Source organism: Panthera tigris, chromosome E1 (genome assembly GCF_018350195.1).
Source record: "Panthera tigris isolate Pti1 chromosome E1, P.tigris_Pti1_mat1.1, whole genome shotgun sequence".
NCBI classification, from domain to species: Eukaryota; Metazoa; Chordata; class Mammalia; order Carnivora; family Felidae; genus Panthera; species Panthera tigris.
The window spans coordinates 58,746,370-58,768,057 of NC_056673.1; the positions used below are offsets into that span (position 1 = coordinate 58,746,370).

General features: G+C 59.0%; 1 protein-coding gene across 2 annotated transcripts in view; it reads right to left on the reverse strand.

Moving 5' to 3' along the window:
• The window catches only part of TBC1D16 (TBC1 domain family member 16), a 71,336-nt gene that overhangs the window by 46,819 nt on the left and 2,829 nt on the right, over positions 1-21,688 (reverse strand). For both annotated transcript variants that reach the window (XM_042966602.1, XM_042966601.1), the window contains exons 2-3: positions 11,815-12,054; positions 8,353-8,941 (exon numbers count right to left, since the gene is read on the reverse strand). In XM_042966602.1, coding sequence (XP_042822536.1) covers positions 8,353-8,941; positions 11,815-11,992 — 767 coding nt within the window. In that variant the 5' untranslated portion in view covers positions 11,993-12,054. The remainder of the gene's footprint in view (positions 1-8,352; positions 8,942-11,814; positions 12,055-21,688) is intronic.

Below are 21,688 nucleotides of genomic sequence, written 5' to 3' on the forward strand. Positions count from 1 at the left end.
CCTGCTTTGGATTCTGTGTCTCCCTCTCTGACCCTCCCCCGTTTGTTCTCTGTCTCTCAAAAAAATAAATGAACATTTAAAAAATAATACAAAGTAAAAAAAAATAAATAAAAGTTTTAAAAAACTTCTGAGGCTATTAGAGTCTCAAAAAAATGAGACTATTAGAAAATTTTAAATCGTGTATGTGGTTCATATTACATTTCTACCGGACAGGGCTGGTTTGGACCAGAATTAGCACATGATGGCCCGCTGTCTTTGTACAGCCCAATGGCTGAGAACTTTAAAAAAAAAAAAAAAAACAAAAACGAACAGATTTAATTTCTTAGGGCAGTTTTAGCTTTACAGAAAAACTGAGTAGAAGGGTCCTAGATATCCCCCCCTAACACCCACACGCACGATTTCCTTATATTAGCATCTGGCATTGCGTGGTCAACTTGTTATGATTGATGAACCCGGATCAACCCGTTACCATAATAATCGCCGTCCACAGTTTGCATGGGCCCATCTCGGTCTCGTCCTCTCTGTGGGTTTGGCAAAGGGACGATGACACGTATCTGCCATTACAGAATCATACGGAGTGGTCTCCCTGCCCTGAACGTCCTCCGTGCCCTGTCCACCCCTCCCCTGGCCCTCTTGCTGTCTGCAAAGCTCTGCCTTTCCCACAAGGTCACACGGTTGGGGCCGCACAGCACGTAGCCTTTTCTGACCGGCTTCTTTCACTCGGTGATAGGCATTCCAGGTTCCGTCACGTCTTTTCGTGACTTGGTAGCTCGTTTCTTTTTAGCACCGAACAAAATCCCCTCGTCTGGATGGGCCAAATGGTTTATTTCTGCATTCACCCACAGAAGGACCCCTCGTTTGCTCCCAACTTTCGGCAGTGGCGACGCAGGCTGCCATCAGCACCCGTGTGTACGTTTTTATGTGAAGGATGGTTTTGAGCATTTTTAAATGTTGGAAAAACCTCAAGAGGGGACGTGGCCTGCAGGCACCTTGATCTCAGACATCCGGCCCCCAGGCTGTCTGGGGAGGGAGACTCCAATTCCGTTGTTCTAGGCTGCCGGGTTCGGGTTCCTTCCTTGCAGCAGACCCAAGCCCCCAACACAAAGCATTTCCAGTTGGGCGGGCAGTGGTCACAACGTTACCACCGGCAACACGCTCTGGGCGGAGTCATGGCCCCATTTCACAGATGAGGAAACCAAGGCACAGGGAGCTTAAACGCCTTGCCAAGGTCACCCCCCAGCCCCGCGATCGGGGTGGGGCTCAGGTTCACATGTGGGTCTGACCACGGAGCTCGCCAGACTCCGAGCCCTATGCGACCCACGGGGCCCCTCCCCTCCCCAGACAGCGGCCCAGAGTTGGACATCAAAGGACCGGGCACTGTGGAGGCCCAGTGTGGATTCTCGGGCAGCCCCTCCGAGCTGCTGGAGCAGTGGGCCCCCCAGGCTGAGGGCCAGACGGCGAAGGGCACATCCTTGGCCTTGGACACAGAGCTCGGCCCTGCCGCTGCCCTTCCCGAAGCAGCTTCCTTCAGACCTGGGTGTCGCCCCCCTCCCCCAGGGACGGGGGGAGGGGGGTGCTGGCACCTTGACGGGGGAGGGGGGACACGTGGACGGGAGGCAGAGACGCGGGCACGGAGCCCGCCGAGTGCTACAGAAACAGAAGACGAGATTAGTCCTAACGAAGCACAGAACAGATTGCAGGGTGTCGGGAGATGGGATGTTTTAAAGAAATAAATCTCAGCTCCCAGTTACAGAAGCACAAACAAACCCAAACAACAGATCTTTGGAAGCTGCCAGCTTTCCCGGCTGCCAGGCTGCTGCTGAGGGCCCAGGAGGGGCGGGGGGTGCTGTTCCGGAGCGTCCCGGGGGGCACGGGGCACCGGGCAGGCCCACGACTCGGCTGGGAGGTGGCTTCCGGAAATGTCGAGGGAGGGGACGCACCCCTTCGAGCTCCCGGCCGGCGCACCTCCCGCCAACTCCCGGCCGCTCCGCCTGGCACCCCACAGCTGGCCCGCGGTCGGCACCCCCTCTCCCGGGTGGTGGCGGCCCCCCAGGCCCTCCCCACCCCCACCTCGTCCTGCTGGGGCTGGAGCGGCCTCCCGCGACGTCCCTCGGCAACAGAGCCACGCTGTCCCCTCGCCTGGAGGCTCCTCAGTCCCCCTGACCCCCCCCCCCCCCCGGTCCGCTCAGGGTCACGTCCTTCCAGCCCCCTCCCCTGCACGGGCCCTGCAGAACAGGAAAGGCTATGTGTGAAACCCACCAGAGGCGAGAGAACTGCGGTCTCACACCACCTGCCGCCCTTGGCTGGCTTAGGGTGACCCTGGACGGCACCCCCAGGGCCCCCATGGCAGCACCCTGGCAGTGACACCCCCAGGTGCTCAGTCCTGGGCCCCTGAGCCCACCAGTTCTGCATCCATCTCAGAGACTGGGGTTCTCGCCTCATTTCTGTCCCCTGAGCGCGGGGCCAGTTACACCAACGACGACGATAGCGATAAATAATTCAGCCTTTACGGCTGATACCCTGGTGTCATGCAGCCTTTTCCTCCTAAAGGCAAAAAGCACTTAAGATACCATTTATTTCCGCCTCATGCCCTGCGGGGACGGCTGGCTGGAGCCGGTGACGTCCCTCCTTGCCGCTTCTGCCTGTGGCTTCAGGGTCACCCGAACTCTCTGGCCACCCCCGGGAAATCAGCCATGAGGGAGGGGGCACCTGACCACTTGGGCTTTTACCCCTTTTTTTCTTTTCAGCGGAGAACCTGGAGAACCCTCCGTGCCGCCCTCATTCTCCCCAAGAGGACGGTCTCCTGCGGACGCGCACGGCCTGGCACGGAAGCTGCTTGCCGCATGGGGCTATCAAAATTCAAATCCATCGAGGACAAACAATTAAAAATCTCTTGGGCTCAGTCCCAGGAGGCACATTTCCAGGGCTCGATAGCCACACGTGGCCAATAACCGCCGCCTGGACGGCATCCGCCGCTGCAGAACGTTCTGATGGACGGCGCTGGTAAGACAGACCGGTGGGACTCGAGAGAAAGCAAACGCGCGAGGCAGCGGATTTCAGGTGCAGCTTGAACAAGGAGCACAGGCAGCGGCAGGGCCTCAGGGAAGAAGATCTTCCCTGCCCGCAGGCTGGCTGGGGTTTCGGCGCAAAGGAGAGAACATTCCAGCTCTGGTGGGCCTGCTCTGGGCCGCTGGTGCTGTGCATGGGGAGGAGGAAGAGGAAAGGCTGGAGGCACGTGGGCATCCAAGTACCCGACCATGAGTGTAGGCGGGCCCAGCTCTCACCAGCCCATGCTCCCCCGGGGCCTGTGCCCGGCTCACCTAGACCCCTGTCTGAGCTGGCTGGACCACTGCGCCAAGGAAGCCTCCATGAGAGTCCCCGCGTGGTGAGGGTCTCTGTAACCCCACACACCACCCTGCACTTGGGACGGCCACGCGAGGAACACGCACCAAGAACGACAAGCGAATCCACCGAGGGCGGACGCAGCAGCGATTCCCCGGGGACGGGGCACAGCTCTGGGGACCGGGTGGCAGGTCATTAGCATCAGTTTTGCTGGCAGCACCGCAGTTACTGAGAACCCTAGAGGGCCTTTTGGTTAACAAGCCTACAGGCCAGGCCAGGGTGAGCCAGTCTGAGCCGGGCAGGAGTTTAACTGGCTCTTCGTTTCTAAAACCTGTTTCGCTTTGTTTTGATCACAAAATGAACAGACTCACAGAACAACATTTTTGAAAACTGAGGAAAGTAAAACATTACTCACGATCACCAGGATCTTAACACATTGGCACATCCTCCTCTCACCCCGGTGGCCACGCACGCTGTTTAAATTTGTATCAGTCAATATCACATAAAATTGAAAAAACACAGTACCTCAAGTCATACCAGCCATATTTCTTTTTTTTTTTTAATTTTTTATTGTTTATTTATTTTGGGGAGAGAGGGACAGAGAGGGAGCAGGGGAGGGGCAGAGAGAGAGGGAGACACAGAGTCGGAAGCAGACTCCAGGCTCCGAGCCGTCGGCACAGAGCCTGACGTGGGGCTTGAACCCACAAACCGCGAGATCATGAGTTGAGCTGAAGTCAGACGCTTAACCCACCGAGCCACCCAGGCGCCCCGCGCCAGCCACATTGCAAGAGCTCCTCAGCCGCGTGAAGCCAGTGGCTGCTACATCGGATGGCACGGGTCTGGACAACGTCTGGCGTGGCAGGAAGTTCTAGGGGGCGTCCCTGCTCCGGATGGCCTCCCCTACGCATCAGGGCCTTTCCGTAGTCTTTAGTCAAAACGTGCACGAAATGTGGCACCTGCCTGGGTTTTGATACACTGTGAATCTGCACGCTGCAGCCCAGCCTTTCTACACGCATATTCTCCCATCTGGTGGCACCGGGGTTCTAAACATTTGGGAGCCACAGACTCTTCCAGAAGCCGGGTGGAGCCCCCTCCTCAGAAAAATGTACTCCTGTGAGCACACGTACAAAAAGTGGCCTAAGATTTCAGGGCGCTCCCTGACCCCAGATAAACCTCCTTTGTCTAGTAGGGTGAACCAGACTTGACTTATCTTTCTCGGCTGCTGGAGATTTAAGTTCTTTCCCCCTTTTCTCCATTATAAAAAGTACTGTGATGAACATCTCCGTGCAAATGTGTTTTATTTCTGTAATTCAGATCATTTCTTAGAACGCGCCCCAGAAAGGGCGCCGGGGTGGCTCAGTCCGCTAAGCATCTGACTTCGGCTCAGGTCGTGATCTCATAGCTTGTGAGTTCGAGCCCCGCGTCGGGCTCTCTGCTGTCAGCGCGGAGCCCGCTGTGGTTCCTGTCTCCCTCTCTCTCTGCCCCTCCCCAGCTCATGCTTTTCTCTCTGTCTCAAAAATAAATAAAAACATAAAAAAAAAAAAAAAAGAAGAAGAAGGCGTCCTAGAAGACATTTGATTTAAGAGACAGGAGCTACTCTCCTGGTTCTCCCCAGCCAGACGCACAGCCTCCACATGTAGTTCTCCGATTCTGCCACTAGAGGGACCCCGCGAGCCAGCCTGCCTGCACCCCTCCTGGGGACCCAGTTCCCAGTTAAGTTAGCAGCCTTGGTTCCAGGAGGGGCTATGGGCGCACTGCAGTCCTCGAAGCCAAGCCCCGCTGCGGGGTGTCTGCTCCAACCAGTGCGGGCACTCCGGACCTCAGCTCAGACGCCCCCCTGTCCAAGGCACAAGGACCACGCCCCTGTTCCCGCCGTCCCCTTCAGAGCTGTGGTTCTCAACCAGGCTGCACACTGGAGCTCCCTGGGCGATTCAAACACCGCGCACGCCTGGGCCCCACTCCCAGCGGCGCTGGCTTAGTTGGTCCGGGCAGCCCCTGGGCATCAGGCCTTTTCAAGGCAGCCCAACGCTGCCCTCCCTTGCGGCCGGGTGGGTTCTACAACGTCCAATAGAGCCGACCGTTTAGTCCAGGATTTCCAGCCCCATCCAGGACTTCGGGGTGGGGGAGGGGGAGGGGGAAGGAGCCGAGGAACACCATCTTTGTTTCCAGGGGTCCCCCATGTGGTGGGGGAGACGAGGATCGCACACGTGGCTCAGAGAGTAATGAAGCCAACGTGTACTGCAGGGGCCAGCCCAGTGCCCAAATCTGGCTCCCGTCCGCCTATGAAAAATGCAGATTCCAGGGCCTGCCCCCAGCATCTTCCACAATGCACATCCGCTTTTTTAAGCTCCCAACGACCTGTCACGCACGGCTGGGTCGAGAACACCTATCAGGTCCCGCCTGGGACACAGGCTGTTTCCCCGTCAGCCCCGGGAGAAGCACACGCTCCAGGCCAGGAGGCAGGGAGGGATGCTGTCCGTGTGGGTCCTGTCGCAGCACAAAGCCTCAGCCTAACCGGACTGATTCGGGCCAGAGGAGCAAGCGTTACGGATTTCCAGGGCTCCCTGGTGGAGGAGGCACCCCCTGACCACACCACGGCCCTGCACACACCCAGAGATCGGCCGGCCGTCTCTGAAGCAGCTCTAAGCACAGAAGACCCTAAGCTGACCTGGGTGGGGCTGGGGGCCGGAAAGCAAAAATACGGCCCCCAAAGCATTATTACAAGAAGACCTCCTCACATGGTAGCCAACCCCCCTGCACCCCACACCTGCCCCCCGTGCTTTCCCTTGAGGGTGGGGCTCTCCTATCTGACTATAGTCAGAATCGCCTGGAATGTTAATCAGCCACGAACAGGAACGAGGTCCTGACACCTGCAATGACACGGACACGATGCTCGGACACAAAAGGCCAAAGACCGTATGGTTCCACTGATACGAAACGTCCGGAACGGACAAACCCACAGAGACAGAAGGTAGACGGGTGGTGGCTGGGGGAGGGGCAATGGCCAGTGACCGCTTAGTGGGTGTGGAGTTTCTTTCCGGGGCGAGGAAAACATTTTGGGGCCAGACAGCGGTCTTCGGTGGACAAACCGTGAATGCGCTAAATGCCACAGAGCTGCATGATTTTAAACGGCCAGAGTGGCAAAGTTGATGTTAGGTCTATTTTACCACAATTAGAAAAACAAGCCAGTTTCCCCACTCTGGGCCTCCCTGGCCATCTGGGGCGGTCAGAGCCGCCGGGAAGGGTGCTCAGCCTGGGCACTGAGACATTCGGGCAGGATCGCTGCGTCGTGGGCGGCCGTGTCCCCAGTATTTTGGGGCACTTAGTGAACAGCATTCCAGGCCTCCACCCACCAGATGCCAAAAACACGCCCACCCTCAGTTGTGACCACAATGTGTCCTGATGTTGCCACATGTCTCCTACAGCAGAACCGGCCCCAGGAGAGAATCACTGCTCCAGAATCATCTGGAATCATCCCGGGCATCAGGAACATATAAAAGGTCCCCTGAGGGATTCTCATGGGCAGCCAGGGTAGGGAAGCAGCAAGGCGGAGGGAGGGGGAGGAGGAAACCAGGAGCGAATTCACCGGGTAGCCCCAGAATGGATGTTCCTACCCCCACGTCAGGAACAAGGAGACAGAAGCTCCGAGAAGACACGGAGGTTTCCCGGGCTCAAGCCAACCAGGTTTCCCAAATTCCCAGATCCAGGCTCCTTACGTGATCAGGGGCCCTACAAGGCCTGATCGAGACTCCAGGCCCTGATTTGGGTTCTGCCACTAAGACCTCAGCCATGAGGCCACAGGCCAGGCCCGGCACCCCTGGCTCAGAGTAAAGGTGGGAGCTCCGAACCTGTCCCCCCCGCCTGCACCCTGCAGGCGCTGGACACCTGTCTCCCCTCTCTCTCTACCTGGGCCTTGGGGGTGCTGGACACCTGTCCCTCCTCCTTGGCCCTGGGGGTGCTGGGCACCCACAGGTATCGCTGCACTGGCAGACGGCACCACCAGGGGGGGCTCTGACCAAGCCCCGCGGTGGGAAGCCAGGCTCGAGTTTCATTCCCAGCCTGGTTCCCTGGGGGAAAATACACACAGCTCAGTGAACCTCACCGGGTGCAGCCGACTGCTCTGCCTGCAACGCTCTCTGCTCTGCAGCACTTGAGACAAAGGTTATCGGTCCCCCTGGGCTCTAACGGAACACACCTTATGGAGGGACAACATCAAGAAAGATTCCGTCTCAAATCCCTTCCCTCAAATTCCTTCTCCTCCGCGCCCCGGCTTATGTCCGTCCCGCGTGACCTTATGCGCTCCGGGTCTGCTGCAGACCCAGCCGGATTCAAATCCCAGCTCGGCCAGCGTGCTGGCTTTGTGACGTCCGGCAAGTTAGTTCCCCCCTCTGAGCCTCGCTCTCCCTCCCTGCAGACGGGGGTGATGTTAGGACCTACCGCACGGGGCTCGGGGTGGTCGTGGGTCATCCGGGGCACACGTGCCCGGTGCCCAGACGATGCTGGACCACCCACACCCAGCACGTGCGGGGCTCACAGCTTGAGCTCAATAATTGTGTGCCGGCTGAATGACAGCAGTCGCCACCGGTTCCCTAGGAATCTAAACGGGAGCAGGGACCAGAGCGTAGGAAGGGCTGCGGAAGTCAGGGAAGTCTCCGAGCATGCTTTCTGACGGCCAACAGTCTACTGTCCCCCGAGGTTCCCCGGGCCTGGCCCCGTGGCATCCAGTCTGGGTTACGGAGCAGGGACGGCTTATCCCACGTGAGGCCGCCGAGGGGAAGGGAGCGGGGGAGCAGGTGGAACCCTCCCCCGCACCGTGCCGCCTTCACCACCCCCTTGGGCACCGTCAAATGACGGGACACGGGTGCCGAGGCCCTGGCGTGGGGAGAGCGGGACCCTGGCGGGGCGAGACGCACACGGTCCTCACGCTCAGGGAGCAGAGCTGTGACACACGCGACTGCTCCCCAGGAGGCCCGGGTGGGGCCTTGGGGGTCGGACGGACGCAGGACTCACCCGCTCTCGCTGTCCAGGAACACGGAGCTGCCGCTGTCCACGAGGGCGGCGCTGATGGGCGAGAGGCAGAAGGGCGAAGAGAAGGCGTCGGAATCCGAGTCGAAGGAGCTGTCCCTGCTCACGCCCTCTGCGGACAGCTCCAGGGAGCCCTCCTCCTCGCCGGCCTCGGGCCGCGGCTCCCGCCCCTCCTCGGTCCCATCCTGCGAGCTGACGGCCGACAGGATCCCGGAGTCGCTGTGGGCTGGTGGCAGGGCCGTCCCCAAGCCCTGGGCCAGCCTCTCCCCGTCCTCGGAAGGGGGCGAAGGGCTGACGTGCACGGCGTCCTGGACGCTCTGAGCCACCGCCGCGGTGTCCTCGTCTCTGGGGATCAGGGCGGGCCTGGCCTCTGTCGGGGAGGGCTGGCGGGGGGCCCCCAGGCTCTGGGCGCGCCGGCCCCGCGGGCGGGGTGCCTTGCGCACGGGGGAGCTCTCGGGGGTGATGTAACGCAGTGCCTCCTCGTCCTGCCTCTGGATCCGAGAGTTGGGGACCCACGTGAGGATGAGGGTGCTCCCCAGCAGCTCGTCCTTCTCCACGCACAAGCACAGGTATCCTGGGAGGGTCAGGAGGACAGGCGGGTTAGGGGCGGCGGTGCTCCTGGCGCCTCTGTCTGGTCTCACGCGGCACAGCTGGGGAGCACGGTCGGCCTTGAGGTCAATGAACGCTGTGGGCATTTTCTAAGCACCACTCAGCAGAGGCGGGGCACCGGGCTCCCAAGCAGGGCCTGCGGTCACTTTTCCAGGCACGGGGAGCCCTCCTCCAGCTCAGAGCCCCATCCTGTCCACGGACTGGCGGCCCCAGAACTCTCCCCAGGTCTGGGAGAGCCCAGGGGCCCAGGAGCCCGGCCTCACCACCGCTGGGAGGGACAGAGGCTGTCGACTTTATTCCTGTTTCACACAAAATAAATCCAAAGAGGGGTGTTTGGGCGTTTTCCGGTCACTCGTGGCCTCAGCATTTCTTCTTTCGTGCAGCTTTTTGGAAGAAGGGGCCGTCCTCGATGTTAAGCACCAGACGGCTGACAAGGACAAAGTAAAGCAGTGCCCCTCCGAGGCGGCAGCGAGTGGGGGGCTCTCTGGGCTCCTGAGCGCTCAGTCTGGGGGGAAGGCGGCATTTCCTGCCATCTCAGGACGTCCTGATCCCTGCGCCTATCGTGCTAGGCGCCCAGGCCTCCTGCTCTCTGCAGAAGTTGGGGCCTCGTGCCCCTCGGGGCTCTGAGAACCGGTACAAGAGTCTCAGGGCCCCATCCCGTTTCCAGGAGACTCAGAGGCTATGAGCCAGTTGTGATAACGGTAAGGTGCAGGCGAGGCCCAGGGTTTCCACACCCTCAGATCCTGCAGCTTGGGGGTTGCGAAGGGAGCCCCAGGCCCCTGCCCCTGCCCCCCAGCCCCCCATCATGACAGGATCACCACGAAGCTCTCCAAAGGCTTCGTGTGCTGTTCCTTGTGACTTAGACCAGAAGAGTTACCACCGCTCTCAGACCCAGCCCTAGAACCTCAGCCTCCTGCCCTCGAATGCTCGGGGTTGGCCCTGCGGTCAGGCATCCACGGCCTCGCGCCCCCTGCTGGAGCACACTCCGGGGATACAGGACCTTGGAACTCCCCAGGAATCCCTGTGCTCCCAGGGCCTGATCCCGAGCTGGGTGCGGGGCCTGCAGACGGGCTGGGGTGTCCACACGTGCATGCCGAGGCCCCTTACAGGGCAGGAGAGAGCTGGGCCGGACGCCGGCTGTCCTGCTTGGGACCTATAGGGGCCGATGGTTCCAAATCTGCGCATGGCCACCTGGATGACCTTAAAGGCAGACTTACCAAGGCAGGTGGAGGGAACACTTCCACAAACAGTTCATTAACGTAACTAACCTTCTTGTATTTTAAGTAGCTGATCGATTCAGTATTTTGTGGACACATAAGTTGCATACAGTAACGTGCTCAGACCTGACTGTGATTTATAACTTTTAGATGTTTTGACATCTGGTACAGGGCCTCTGTCTGCACCGGGGAAGGCAAGTCCCCAGGCCGCAGCCAGGCAGCAGGTGCCCGAGGGACCCTGAGCATCCTTCAGCAGCCAGGGGAGGCCGCAGGAAGAACGAGGGGAGCCCAGAGCCTGCGCCGGCCCCGCCCCTGCCCTGTGCTAGTATTGGGAGTGGCCTAGGCTCTCCGAGCACCAGCCTCCTTATCCAAAAAAGAGACCTCTTCTTGGAGGGGGGCCCCGGGGCACTCTCCTGAGGTGAACATACGTTTATCTGTTTCAAGTCACGTGCACAGGACTTGGGTGTCACTAACTCCTCGTGTTGTTCCTTCCATGGGGGCAGCAGGGCTGAGGGAACCACCGGCCAGCCCAGGAGCTTGTGCCGGGCGGCCACGACCGGACCCAATACCTTCAGCTCTGCCCCCTGCCCAGAGGACACCCACGGGCAGCTGCGCGTCCTGGAAACAGTGGACGCTGTCTGCCTGCTGTGACCCGCGGCCCCTCAGTGCACAGGGCGGCCGGCCATCACTGCAGGGCCCGGGATACAACGTGAGCCCTGGAAAGGTAGGCCGTTTCTTTCTCTGTGACTTGGCCAAAGGAGAGCAGGAGAGGTGTCCCACCCCAGGAGCTACTGAGAGCCCCTGGCGCTGGCGTGTCCCCAGGCACGGCCCCAGGATCACGCAGGGTTCCTGCAGGCCCCAGGGGAGAGCTTTCTTCCCTAGTTTCGAAACAGTGCGGCCGGAGGACAGATCACAGAATTGGTGATTTCCGCGTCTCCAGACTCCCAGGCCCGCCCAGCCTCCAGCCAGTTCTCAGCCCAGCGTTCCGGCAGCCGGAGGGACGAAGCCTTGGCGCCTAGTGTGACGGCCATGCTCCTGCCAACTGCACCCTGGAGGGGGCCGGCGGGCACTGGCGGGCCCCCCCAGAAGAGGACCGCCCCCTCCCCTCCCTGCCGGCGGACGGGGCTCCCTGCTCCCAGCAGCCCTGCAGTGACTTAATGTCTTCTGAGGCTGATTCCCCTTAAACTGTCCCACCCCCCACCCCATGTGTACAAAAGGTCGCCGGCCGGTTGGAAGATGGGGAAATCAGGGCATATGGAGAAGTGACACAAAAGCTTTCCAAAGCTGGGGCTTGGTCAGTTTAGAAGGAAAAGCAGGCAGGGGCGCCTGGGGGGCTCAGTCGGTTAAGCGTCTGACGTCGGCTCAGATCAGGATCTCACGGTTTGTGAGTTCAAGCCCCGTGTCGGGCTCTGTGCCAACAGCTCAGAGCCTGGAGCCTGCTTCGGATTCTTGTCTCCCTCTCTGTCTGCCCTTCACCAGCTTGTGCTCTCTCTCTCTCTCTCTCTCTCTTTCTCTCAAAAATAAACATTAAAAAAAAAAAAAAACAAAAGCCAGCCCTCCTCCCCAGGCCCTCCCCTCCCCCAGGCCTGTGGCCCAGGTCCTCCCGTTTCCTGGGGCTCACCTGGGTGGTGCTCCCCCAGCCCCTGCAGCCCCTCTGGTGGGTGCACACAGACATTGTTCTTGGAGTAGATGATCTCCCCATCCAGGACGGAGGGGGGCCCACCGCCGCCGCCCGGGGTGAGGGTCAGGAGGTCCGAGGCTTTGGAGGAGGCCCGGCGAAGGAGACGGCCCAGAGACATGGCGGGGGGAGTGTTTCCATCCTCTGTACGCTTGGGCCCAGGCGGGGCTCGTCCAGACGTGGCTGGGGGACAAAGACACAGAAGAGTGCATCAGGCCAAGGTCACGGGCCTCACACCAGCAGGCTCGAAATGAATGGTGGTTCACTAGCTACCGGAACGGGTCCCGCTAGCTCAAGGCCATGGGGAGGGCGCACTTGGTTCTAGACTGTGGCACTCTGGACGTTTGGGGCCGGGTCTTTCTTAGTGGTGGAGGCTACGCTGGCCTCCATCCACCGGGTGCCCCCAGCAGCCCCCCCTTCCCACCACGACAACCAAAAACGTCCCCTGGGGCCTAACCGCCCCGTCTAGAGGGGCTCTGCTCCCCCTCCCCTCAGCGATCTCATAAAACTGTTCGACTTCTCTTTGCTCAGTCTTTACCCCTGTGTCTGTGCCAACGAGCCCTCCCCTCCTGAACTTCTCACCCCTCCGTGATGCTTCCCAGGGAAGGTCCTTCCTCCACCCCGTCCTTCCCGGCCTCCTTCACCCCCATGCACCCCGTCACCCCCCAGGCCCAGCCGGATGTCCCAGCACAGCGAAGGGTCATCCCGGCTGGGAAGGGTGTCACAAGCCGTGTTTGCGGGACCTGAGTTTCCCTACAACTCGTTCTTTAAAAAACCAGATGAGAGACGAAAGGATTCGGTGCAGCACCTAACACGGACCTCCTAGAGGTTCACTGGCGGAAGGAGCTCTACACCCACTCGGTGAAGGGCGGACAACAAGAAATTCTACGAAAGCCCAACACCCCGCAGATGGGCCAGAAGCAGTTTCTATCTGTGCAGAAAGCCCAGCCATCAGGGGCCCGGGCACCAGCCCGTGTGAACCGACCGGGCGCTTCCCATCGGTCCTTAAAAAAGTGACCGTCGCGGATTATCAATGCGCGAGTGATTCAAAGGGAACGGGTCCTTAAAACCCGAACTGCGAACGCGGACCACCAGACTGAGCCGTGGAACAAGCCACGGGCGTGAGCGCGCCCGCATAAACGAGACACGCGTGCAGAGCCATGCTGCCCCCTGGTCGGAGATGGTGGGGGTCCGGGACTGAGGCCACGCTGGGCAGCGTGCAGGCCGGCTCCCCGGGGTAGGGGGGGCGGGGGGGCTGTCACGGAGCCTCCACGGGGGCGTCTGCAGAGGGACTTCACCTTCCTCTCTTCGAAAGGAAAAAACCAGCAGGAAGCCACTATGGTAAAATCATCCACTGGGAAGGGACAAACAAAACGTGGTCCATCCACACAGTGGCATCATCCAGTGTTAAGAAGGAAGGAAACCCTGGGCCGCCTGGGGGGCTCAGGCGGTCGAGCATCCGACTCTTGGATCCGGCTCAGGTCATGATCGCTCGGTCCATGAGTTCAAGCCCCGCGTCCGGCTCCATGCTGATAGTCCTGAACCTGCTTGGGATTCTCCCTCTCCCTCCCTCTCTCTCTCTCTCTCTCAAATTAAACTTAAAAAAAAAAGGAAGGAAATTCTGACACCTACGATCCCATGGATGGATGTTGAGGACACTGGGCTGAGTGAGGCAGGTCAGCCCCAAAGGACAAACAGTGTGGGATTCCACTTACACCAGGTGCCCAGAGTCTCCAGATTCGCAGAGAGAGAGTTGCGGGGGGGGGGGGGGGGGGAAGGAGATGGGTAGTCAGTGCTACTGGGGAGAGTCCAGTCTGGCACGATGCAAATGTCCTGGAGACGGACGGTGGGGACAGCAGCGTGAATGTGCCTAACGCCACCTGACCGTGCGCTTAGAAAAGGTTAGAGGGTAAATTTCCACGTCACGGAGGCTGCACCACAAGAAACCAATTTTTTTTGAATTATCAACGGGGTATGTTCCATCGTTCTCTGAACTTCCTGCATTTTGTGCACTTCTCCCCAAATCCAGAGCTGGTTTAGGGTGCCCCCTAGGTGAAGCTCCCTCTGCTTCCAGGTTTGCGTGGGCTCTTGGGGCAGAGGGTGGTCTCAGGGGCCGCCCTTTGCTGTCCGAGCCAGGTGGCTCAATGCGGGGTCCTCAGTCCCTCTGACTCTCTGAGGGCCCCGGCCGTGCCCCCAATCCTGCTCTCAGGTCTCCCCCAGAAGGGCACTAACTCTCCCAAGCACAGGATTCTTCCAGCAGCTTCCTGCCAGACCCGCAGCCACCCCTCCCTTGCACAGATCTTTGCCCAGAAAGATCCATCAGTCCGTTCTCCCGAGTCCCTGAGGTTCCCAACATCAACATCGCCACCAAAATCACAGTCCTGGGACCCTCACCTCCTCAGCCACCAGCCAAGGACCCCCCCCCTGCTCTTGCCAGGACCCGGCCCCCGAATCCCCCGGCTCTCCCGGACTCAGCCCGTCTCGGGCTCCCCCGTGCCAACACTCTCCGTGACCCCTCGCCCCCGGGGGCGGCAGGTGGCTCTGAGGAAGGCCAGACAGTAATCGCTGTGGCTCTGGGGGCAGCCGGTCCTGCAGTGTGAAAGGGGCCGCAGACAGAAACCGGCCAGTGTGTCTGTGACCCAACGAAAGCTGATTCATAGACACCCACACCTGAAGCTCAACAAATCTCCACACGTCACAAAAAATTCTTTCAATTTTTTTCCAACCATTTAAAAATGTAAAACCCGGGGTGCCTGGGTGGCTCAGTGGGTTGGGGATCTGACTTCGGCTCAGGTCACGATCTCGCAGTTCATGAGTTCGAGCCCCGCGTCGGGCTCTGTGCTGACAGCTCGGAGCCTGGAGCCTGCTTCGGATTCTATGTCTCCCTCTCCCTCTGCCCCTTCCCTGCTCACGCTGTCTCTCGCTCTCAAAAATAAAGAAGCATAAAAAAAAAAAAAAGTAAAAAGAAACGAGGAAGATTAGTTTGGGCAAGATACCTTCATTTAACTCGTTATTTCCCAAATAGTAGGAGTTCGGCATATGTAATCAATACGGAGAAAAATGATGGAGCTGTTTTGCATTCTTTAAGCCTCCACAGTCCGGTGTGTGTTTTGCATTAAGCGCGTCTCCTTAGGACCAGCCACGCTGCGGGGGCTCGCGGCCTCCGGGTGGGCGAGGCTGGAGCCCCACCTCCCCCGGGGCCTCAGATGGTTACTCCTCGGTTAATCCCTCTAACCGCCAGACCGGACTGCAAACAACTCTCAGCTGATTCTGAAAACCAAACCAGCTCTAAGTGAAGATGTTTGCCACCGTGGAGGATAATCAAAAGAATATGCTGGAAGATCTGGAAGATTCCCGGACACAAGTGCTCACGACACGGCGCTTTCCCGCACGGCAGATGCCAAGTGGGTGTGTGTCCCTCACTGGCAGCTCTGGGGGACACGCCTCCTGGCAGCGCGGTTTTGCAGAGGAGAAAACAGGTCCCATCCAATCACTCAGGGAGCAGGGAACCTAAGACCTTTGTCCCCTGTGCTCAGAGTGCGGCTTCCACCCCAGCCACCCCAGCTCCGGCCCAGAATGTCCGGCAGAAGCCCGCGTGTCCGGGGTGTGTCTGTGAAACACTGGCCACGGATATTTACTCTTCACAGAGTCCTATTTTCTAAATGCATATGTGCCTGTGGGAGCCTGTTTCATCAAAATTAAACCTGGTTCCCAGCCCTTGCTCTCTAGCCAACTATAAGAGAATCCTTGACCTATTTTTTTAATGTTTTTTTTTTAAAATTGGGAAACACGCTCAGAGAAGTATAAAGATAAAATCACACGACCCAAAAACATTTGTGTGTTTTCTCCTATCTTCTGTGCGTATCTTAAAAACAAAAACAGGGACACCTGGGTGGCTCTTTCGGTCAGGTCAGGATCCCAGGGTCATGGGATCGAGCCGCAAATCTGGCTCTGGGCTGACAGTGCAGAGGCTGCTTGGAATTCTCTCTGTCCCTCCAACCTGGCTCTCTCTGCCCCTCCTCTGTTCACTCTTGTGCTCTCTCTCTCTCTCTCTCAAAAATAAATAGAGGCACCTGCATGGCTCAGTCAGTTAAGCGTCCGACCTCAGCTCAGGTCACGATCTCGCGATCCGTGAGTTCGAGCCCCGCGTCGGGCTCTGTGCCGACAGCTCAGAGCCTGGAGCCTGCTTCCGCTTCTGTGTCTCCCTCTCTCTCTGCCCCTCCCCTGCTCGTGCTCTCTCTCTCTCTCAAAAATAAATAAACAAACACTTTAAATAAATACATAAAATTCAGTAAGGACAGTGAAAACTGGAGAGGGGGGTACGGACACTCTCTGCTCTTTTTTGTGTGTGTGAACCTAAAACCCTGTAAACAGTCAAATTTATTAATCATAATGAAAAAAGAGGGCAGAGGCCACAGGGCCTGCGCCCAAAGCCGCCAGGTGGAGGGTGAACTCTGGTGGATGGAGGCAAGGAACAGGCAGGGGGCTAGAGGCGGGACCGGTGACAGCAGGTGACAAAGGGGCTCGGGTGCCCATGCTGAGGGCCGCTGTCAGCAGTGACGTCGGGGCCTGGCAAGGGCTGTGCCACAGCCTGACGGGCATCCTCCTAGTGTGGGAGGAGCAAAGATAACGGCCCCTCCTGGTAGACCAGAAAGCTGTGCTCCAGAAAGGCTTCCCGGGGAACAGAATTCTGAGCAGGGAGAACACCCAGGTCACCTTCCGTGGGTCCGGGTCTTTCTCCGGGCCAGACTACTCGTTCTGGCTATACAGAGTTGGGGGCAGGGGCACAATCTGGAAATGACACAAGCAGAGACCCTAAGCCACGCAAAATCAGGTAACACTCGAAAGGGAGCGGAGAGGAACCTCCGCCTGAGTCTTCTGTGGCAAGGACTCCGAGGTGATGGAAATCACAGTAACAGCCGACACGCTCCGAGCACTGTGGACCAGCATCACAGAGCCTGTCCCCAAATCCCGGGCGACGAAGGTGGCTGGAGAAGCCGTTCAGGGAAGGTCCTGGACTGATACGTCACTCCCCGAGAGTGCGTTCACTTAACAATTTTACTTTAAAGTGGTTATGCTCGTATCCGTCTTATCGATCTTAGATGACAAGTTCCTGGGCCCAAGGCCTCTCTGCAAAACCCCTTTTGTGACTGATGTGCCTTCCAGAATGCCACCTTCAATAAAGTCCCAAATGCTTTGCTTTTGTTGATGGAAAAGATAGCAATGCCAACCTGGCAGCTGGCACAGGGAGCACAGACAGGGAGGGAGTAAGGCCAAAAGCCAGAATGAGCATCAGCTTGGGCAGGCGCGCGCGCGCGCGCACACACACACACACACACACACACACACACACACACACGAGTAATGCTTTAAAAAGGTATAAAGTAAAAAAACGCCACTGCTGGGTTTCAGCTATCTGACTGAGGCGGGATTACAAGCAGAGCTCTGTGCTGCCCTGAGCCCGACTAGGTCGGGCCAGATTTGTGCAAAATAGGCTATTGTGTAATTCGAAAGGAGAGAACAACTTGGCCTCCCCTCAAACCACACACATGCTCGCAACACGGAGCTCTGTCCGCAGAAGGTCCCTGCTGGGCACCCCCACGCCGCGGTGCGTGGCCTGCAGGGTAAGGGAAACGGCCAGCAGGAGAGGGGTTTTGAGGTGGCTGGAGAGTGGGGAGTGGGCAGGGCAGGAGTTTATCTCACAGTCTGTTCGGAACTGGCCCTGCCACCGGGTTGCGGCCAGTGGGCAGCGGCAGGCCTCCAGCAACCACATGCGTTCCAGAACCACCCCCCACCTCGGGGAGCACCTGTCCTGACCCCCGGAGCACCTGTTCCGCCCCCGCCCTGGAGCACCTGCCCCGACCGCCCGGGAGCACCTGTCCCGACCTCCTGGGAGCACCTATCCCCCCCCCCAGGAGCACCTACCCTGTCCCCTGGGAGCACTTGTCCTGACCCCCGGGAACACCCAACCCACACCCCAGGAGCACCTGCCCTGTCCCCTGGGAGCACCTCCCCTGACCCCTGGGAGCACCTAACCCACACCCCAGGAGCACCTACCCTGACCCCCGGGAGCACCTGCCCTGTCCCCCCAGGAGCACCTGTCCCGACCTCCTGGGAGCACCTACCCCGACCCCCGGAAGCATCTATCCCATCCCCCAGGAGCACCTGCCCTGTCCCCCTGGGAGCACTTGTCCCGACCCCTTGGGAGCACATACCCCGACCCCCGGGAGCACCTATCCCACCCCCCAGGAGCACCTGCCCTGTCCCCTGGGAGCACCTCCCCTGACCCCTGGGAGCACCTAACCCACACCCCAGGAGCACCTACCCCGACCCCCGGGAGCACCTATCCCAACCCCCAGGAGCACCTGCCCTGTCCCCCCGGGAGCACCTGTCCCGACCTCCTGGGAGCACCTGCCCTGCCCGCCTGGCCCTGGGCGGCTGAGGCTTCTGTAGCTCAGTGCTGGTGTGTGGCTCCCCTCTAGTGTTTACAGGGCGAAGTGGAGACATCCATTAGCCAAAACTCGTCCCCCATGAGTCGGTGACTGATACCTGAGGCAAAATGCTCCCGGACAGAAACAGAGGCAAAGTCACCAAAAAGCCAGAAACGAGCAAAATGCAGGTTAAGAAATGACGCCCTTTAGAGAAGACACCATCACCCCTCCTGCTTCCCTCAGAAAGCACTTCCATCCCAGGCGCTTGGTCCCCCACGGCGTTTGTAACAAATCACCACACACGTAGCGGCTTAAAGCAACACGGATACGTCAGCTCCCAGTTCTGGAGGCCACGTGCGACCCTGGGCTCTCTGGCTCAACCAAGCTGCGGACAGGGCTGCGCTCCTTCTGGAGCCGACAGAGGCTCCGTTTCCCGGCCTTTTCCAGCCCCCGGATCCACCCGCGCCCCTTGGATGGTGGCCCTTCCTCGGCCTCCAAAGCCGGCCGTGGCCGTTCAAGTCTTCCCCGTGTCGCATGGCTCTGAAACTGACTCTGCCCCCTTCTTCCACTTTCAACGACCCTGGTCCCACTGCATAATCCGGGACAATCTCCCCATCGCAAGGGCAGCTGATGAGCAAAGTTAACTGCACACAACCCAACACAGTCAGAGGTTCCCAGGATTCGGACGTGGACATCTTGGGGGACCATTCTGCTGCTGACCGTACCACCACAAGGACACGGTGAAGAGCTGGCTCCCAGCTCACCCACTGACTGTCAAATCCCCACGCGGAACGACCAGCTGTTAGGCGATATGAGGAGGACCCAGGCCGAGCAGCAGGACGGGGGAAGGCCCGGGCCCCCGTGTCCCCATGGGAGAAAGTCGCACACTCCCAGACCAGCGCCTGCCCTTGGCAGCTTCCTCTGCCCGGAGCCCTGCTTTCCTGTCCTGGCATAAAAGGCTCCATCAGTCGGCAAACAGAAAAACAAACAGGAGCAAAGGTGCAAAGGTCTCTTCCGGAACCTTCCTAGGAAGACCAAAGAAACGGGGCAGACCGGAGGCACTAGAACAGGCCCGAGCGGGACTCCTCCCGCTCACTGCTCTGTGTTGCCTGTCGCTCGCCACCCCGGGTCAGCTGCTGGGATACAGCTGTCAGCAGGACAAATGCTCGGGGAGCTGGCAGTTCCCGCAGACCTGAGGCTCACAGCCCGGACCCATCGTGACAGCCGCTCATCGCGGCAGGGGGAGGCAGGCGGGGGGAGGGGGGGCGGTCCCTAGAAACGTATGGGGGACATGTCATGGGATGAAGCCCACAGGTGATTCATTACTCCCTTGGCCTTGTCACTGTCAGACTGCTCAGGAGCCAAACGCCCTGAGCCCCGGTCACCTGCCATGTGGCCAGCAGAAACAGGTTCCTCCGCTTTGCCCTCAAAGCCGGATCAACACGGAGCCGGAGCCGGGGAAAAGGCGATGCTATTTAAACACGAGCCAGACACACGACAACAAGGATCGTTCCCTCCCCACCCCCACCCCCCCCACAGCATCTGCTGCTAACACACCTCAAATGAGGCCCCACCTGCCTCTCGCTTCCCAGAACCGGCTGCCTGCACCACCGTCTTTCGGGCAAGCCCCAGCTTTGCGGTTCAAAGGGCGACGACGTCAGTCCTGCAGGTAGATGGGCTCCGGAACCGGGTCCTTGGGGCACACGGTTTTGGGGGAAGATGGGTCGTCTTCCAGTCTCGTTGTCCAGACAAGACTCCTGCGGGCCGATGGGGCGCCCGGGTGGCTCAGTCGGTTGGGCGTCCGACTTCGCCTCAGGTCATGATCTCACAGTTGGTGGGTTCAAGCCCCATGTCAGGCCCTGTGCTGACAGCCCAAAGCCTGGAGCCTGCTTCGGATTCTGTATCTCTCTCTCTCTTTGCTCCTCCCCCCCTCTCACTCTCTTAAAAATCAACAAACACAAACAAACAAAAAGACTCCTGCGGGCTGACATAGCCCCTCCTCTCTGTCGACTTCCCTTCGAGTTATGGGATTATTGTAGAGACAAATGTATTCGCCGCATATAGGCCACATTCAGGATTCCCACGGAAAAGACTGTGACCCCAAGATAGGGTGGCTGTGGGCAAGACCTCTGCGTACCAGACGATCAACTTGTATCTCAAGGGAAAGAACCCAGTTTAGAGCATAAGCCCCAGTGCTGGAGGCTCGGACCCACGGCCATACGGGAAAGGACTGGACAAGACGGTCACAGAAACGAAGTGAGGGGGGAGGTGGTGGTCAGCTTAGCTGTGACTTTCCTCCTTTGGCTCTCCAGCTGTCACTTCGATTATCACCGACTCCCTGGAAAACCCCATGGCTTCTGCCTCTCGAGAGAGAGACCATCTGCTTGACAACAAATACCAAAACACAATTTTCCCCCCAAAAGGCTGAGGAAGTAGGGCCTGGGGGGTGGAACTGACCTTAAGGATGAACCAGGATTGAGGAACAAGGAAGGCCTGAACCCAAAATGCAAGGAAAGGTGCAAATCCAGCCCGGAAGGCGACACCCGGCCCAACAGTGGGTTAGTGCACCTGACCTCTACATTCCTGTAAACCGGAATGCACAGAGGTTCTCTGTCCGTGGCAAAGGAAAAGCTAATACCCCACAAGACAAAAAGCAAATCGGGGGTGGGGGGGCTGTATTGACAACATCCCTGAAAAGGAGCAGTTGATCTTGCTTGGGGAAAGCATTCTAGTTACAGAAACTGAAAAGCGAAAGAGTGGAAACTGACACCTGTTAGGGATGCCCTTTGCCCCAATTTCAGAAAGCCAGCACGTGTCACGACCAGTTTATCAGACTATTGAGTTCAGGGTCACTCAGTGTGGAACGCCGGCACAGAAACCAAAGCGTGCAAGCCAGCGCGGGCACAGGCTCGGGGCGCGCCCCGCTTACGGCGGTTTCTGCAGCGGCCGGTCCAGAAAGACCACGGGGACGACTGTGCCACACTGCAGTCAGGTGGGTCCCTACGGGTGGCTCGTCACCTACGTCAACTTCAAACACCTGGACAGACTCGCCGCCCGAGGCTCCGCGAGAGAAGGGAGAGCCATTCTGCCCGCACGTCGGCTTTGAGTTCTTTCCATTCTGCTCCATACGACTGGAGCTGGCCACCGCGGGGACGTCGCGCTTAGTCTACAAGTGGCCTGACCCTGGTCCTCTCTGAGGACGGCTATGTTCGTTCAGAAGACAGAGTAAAAGCCACGCTTCAGATCAGGTATCGCCAGACAGCTCATCAAAGTGGGTTTATTAGACACGTAAGAGCCAGTGCCAAAGGACCGAAAACAACCACACTACAGGGGAAGGACAGAGATTTCCTGGACCGTTTCCCTGAGACACGTGCTTTCCTTTCTGT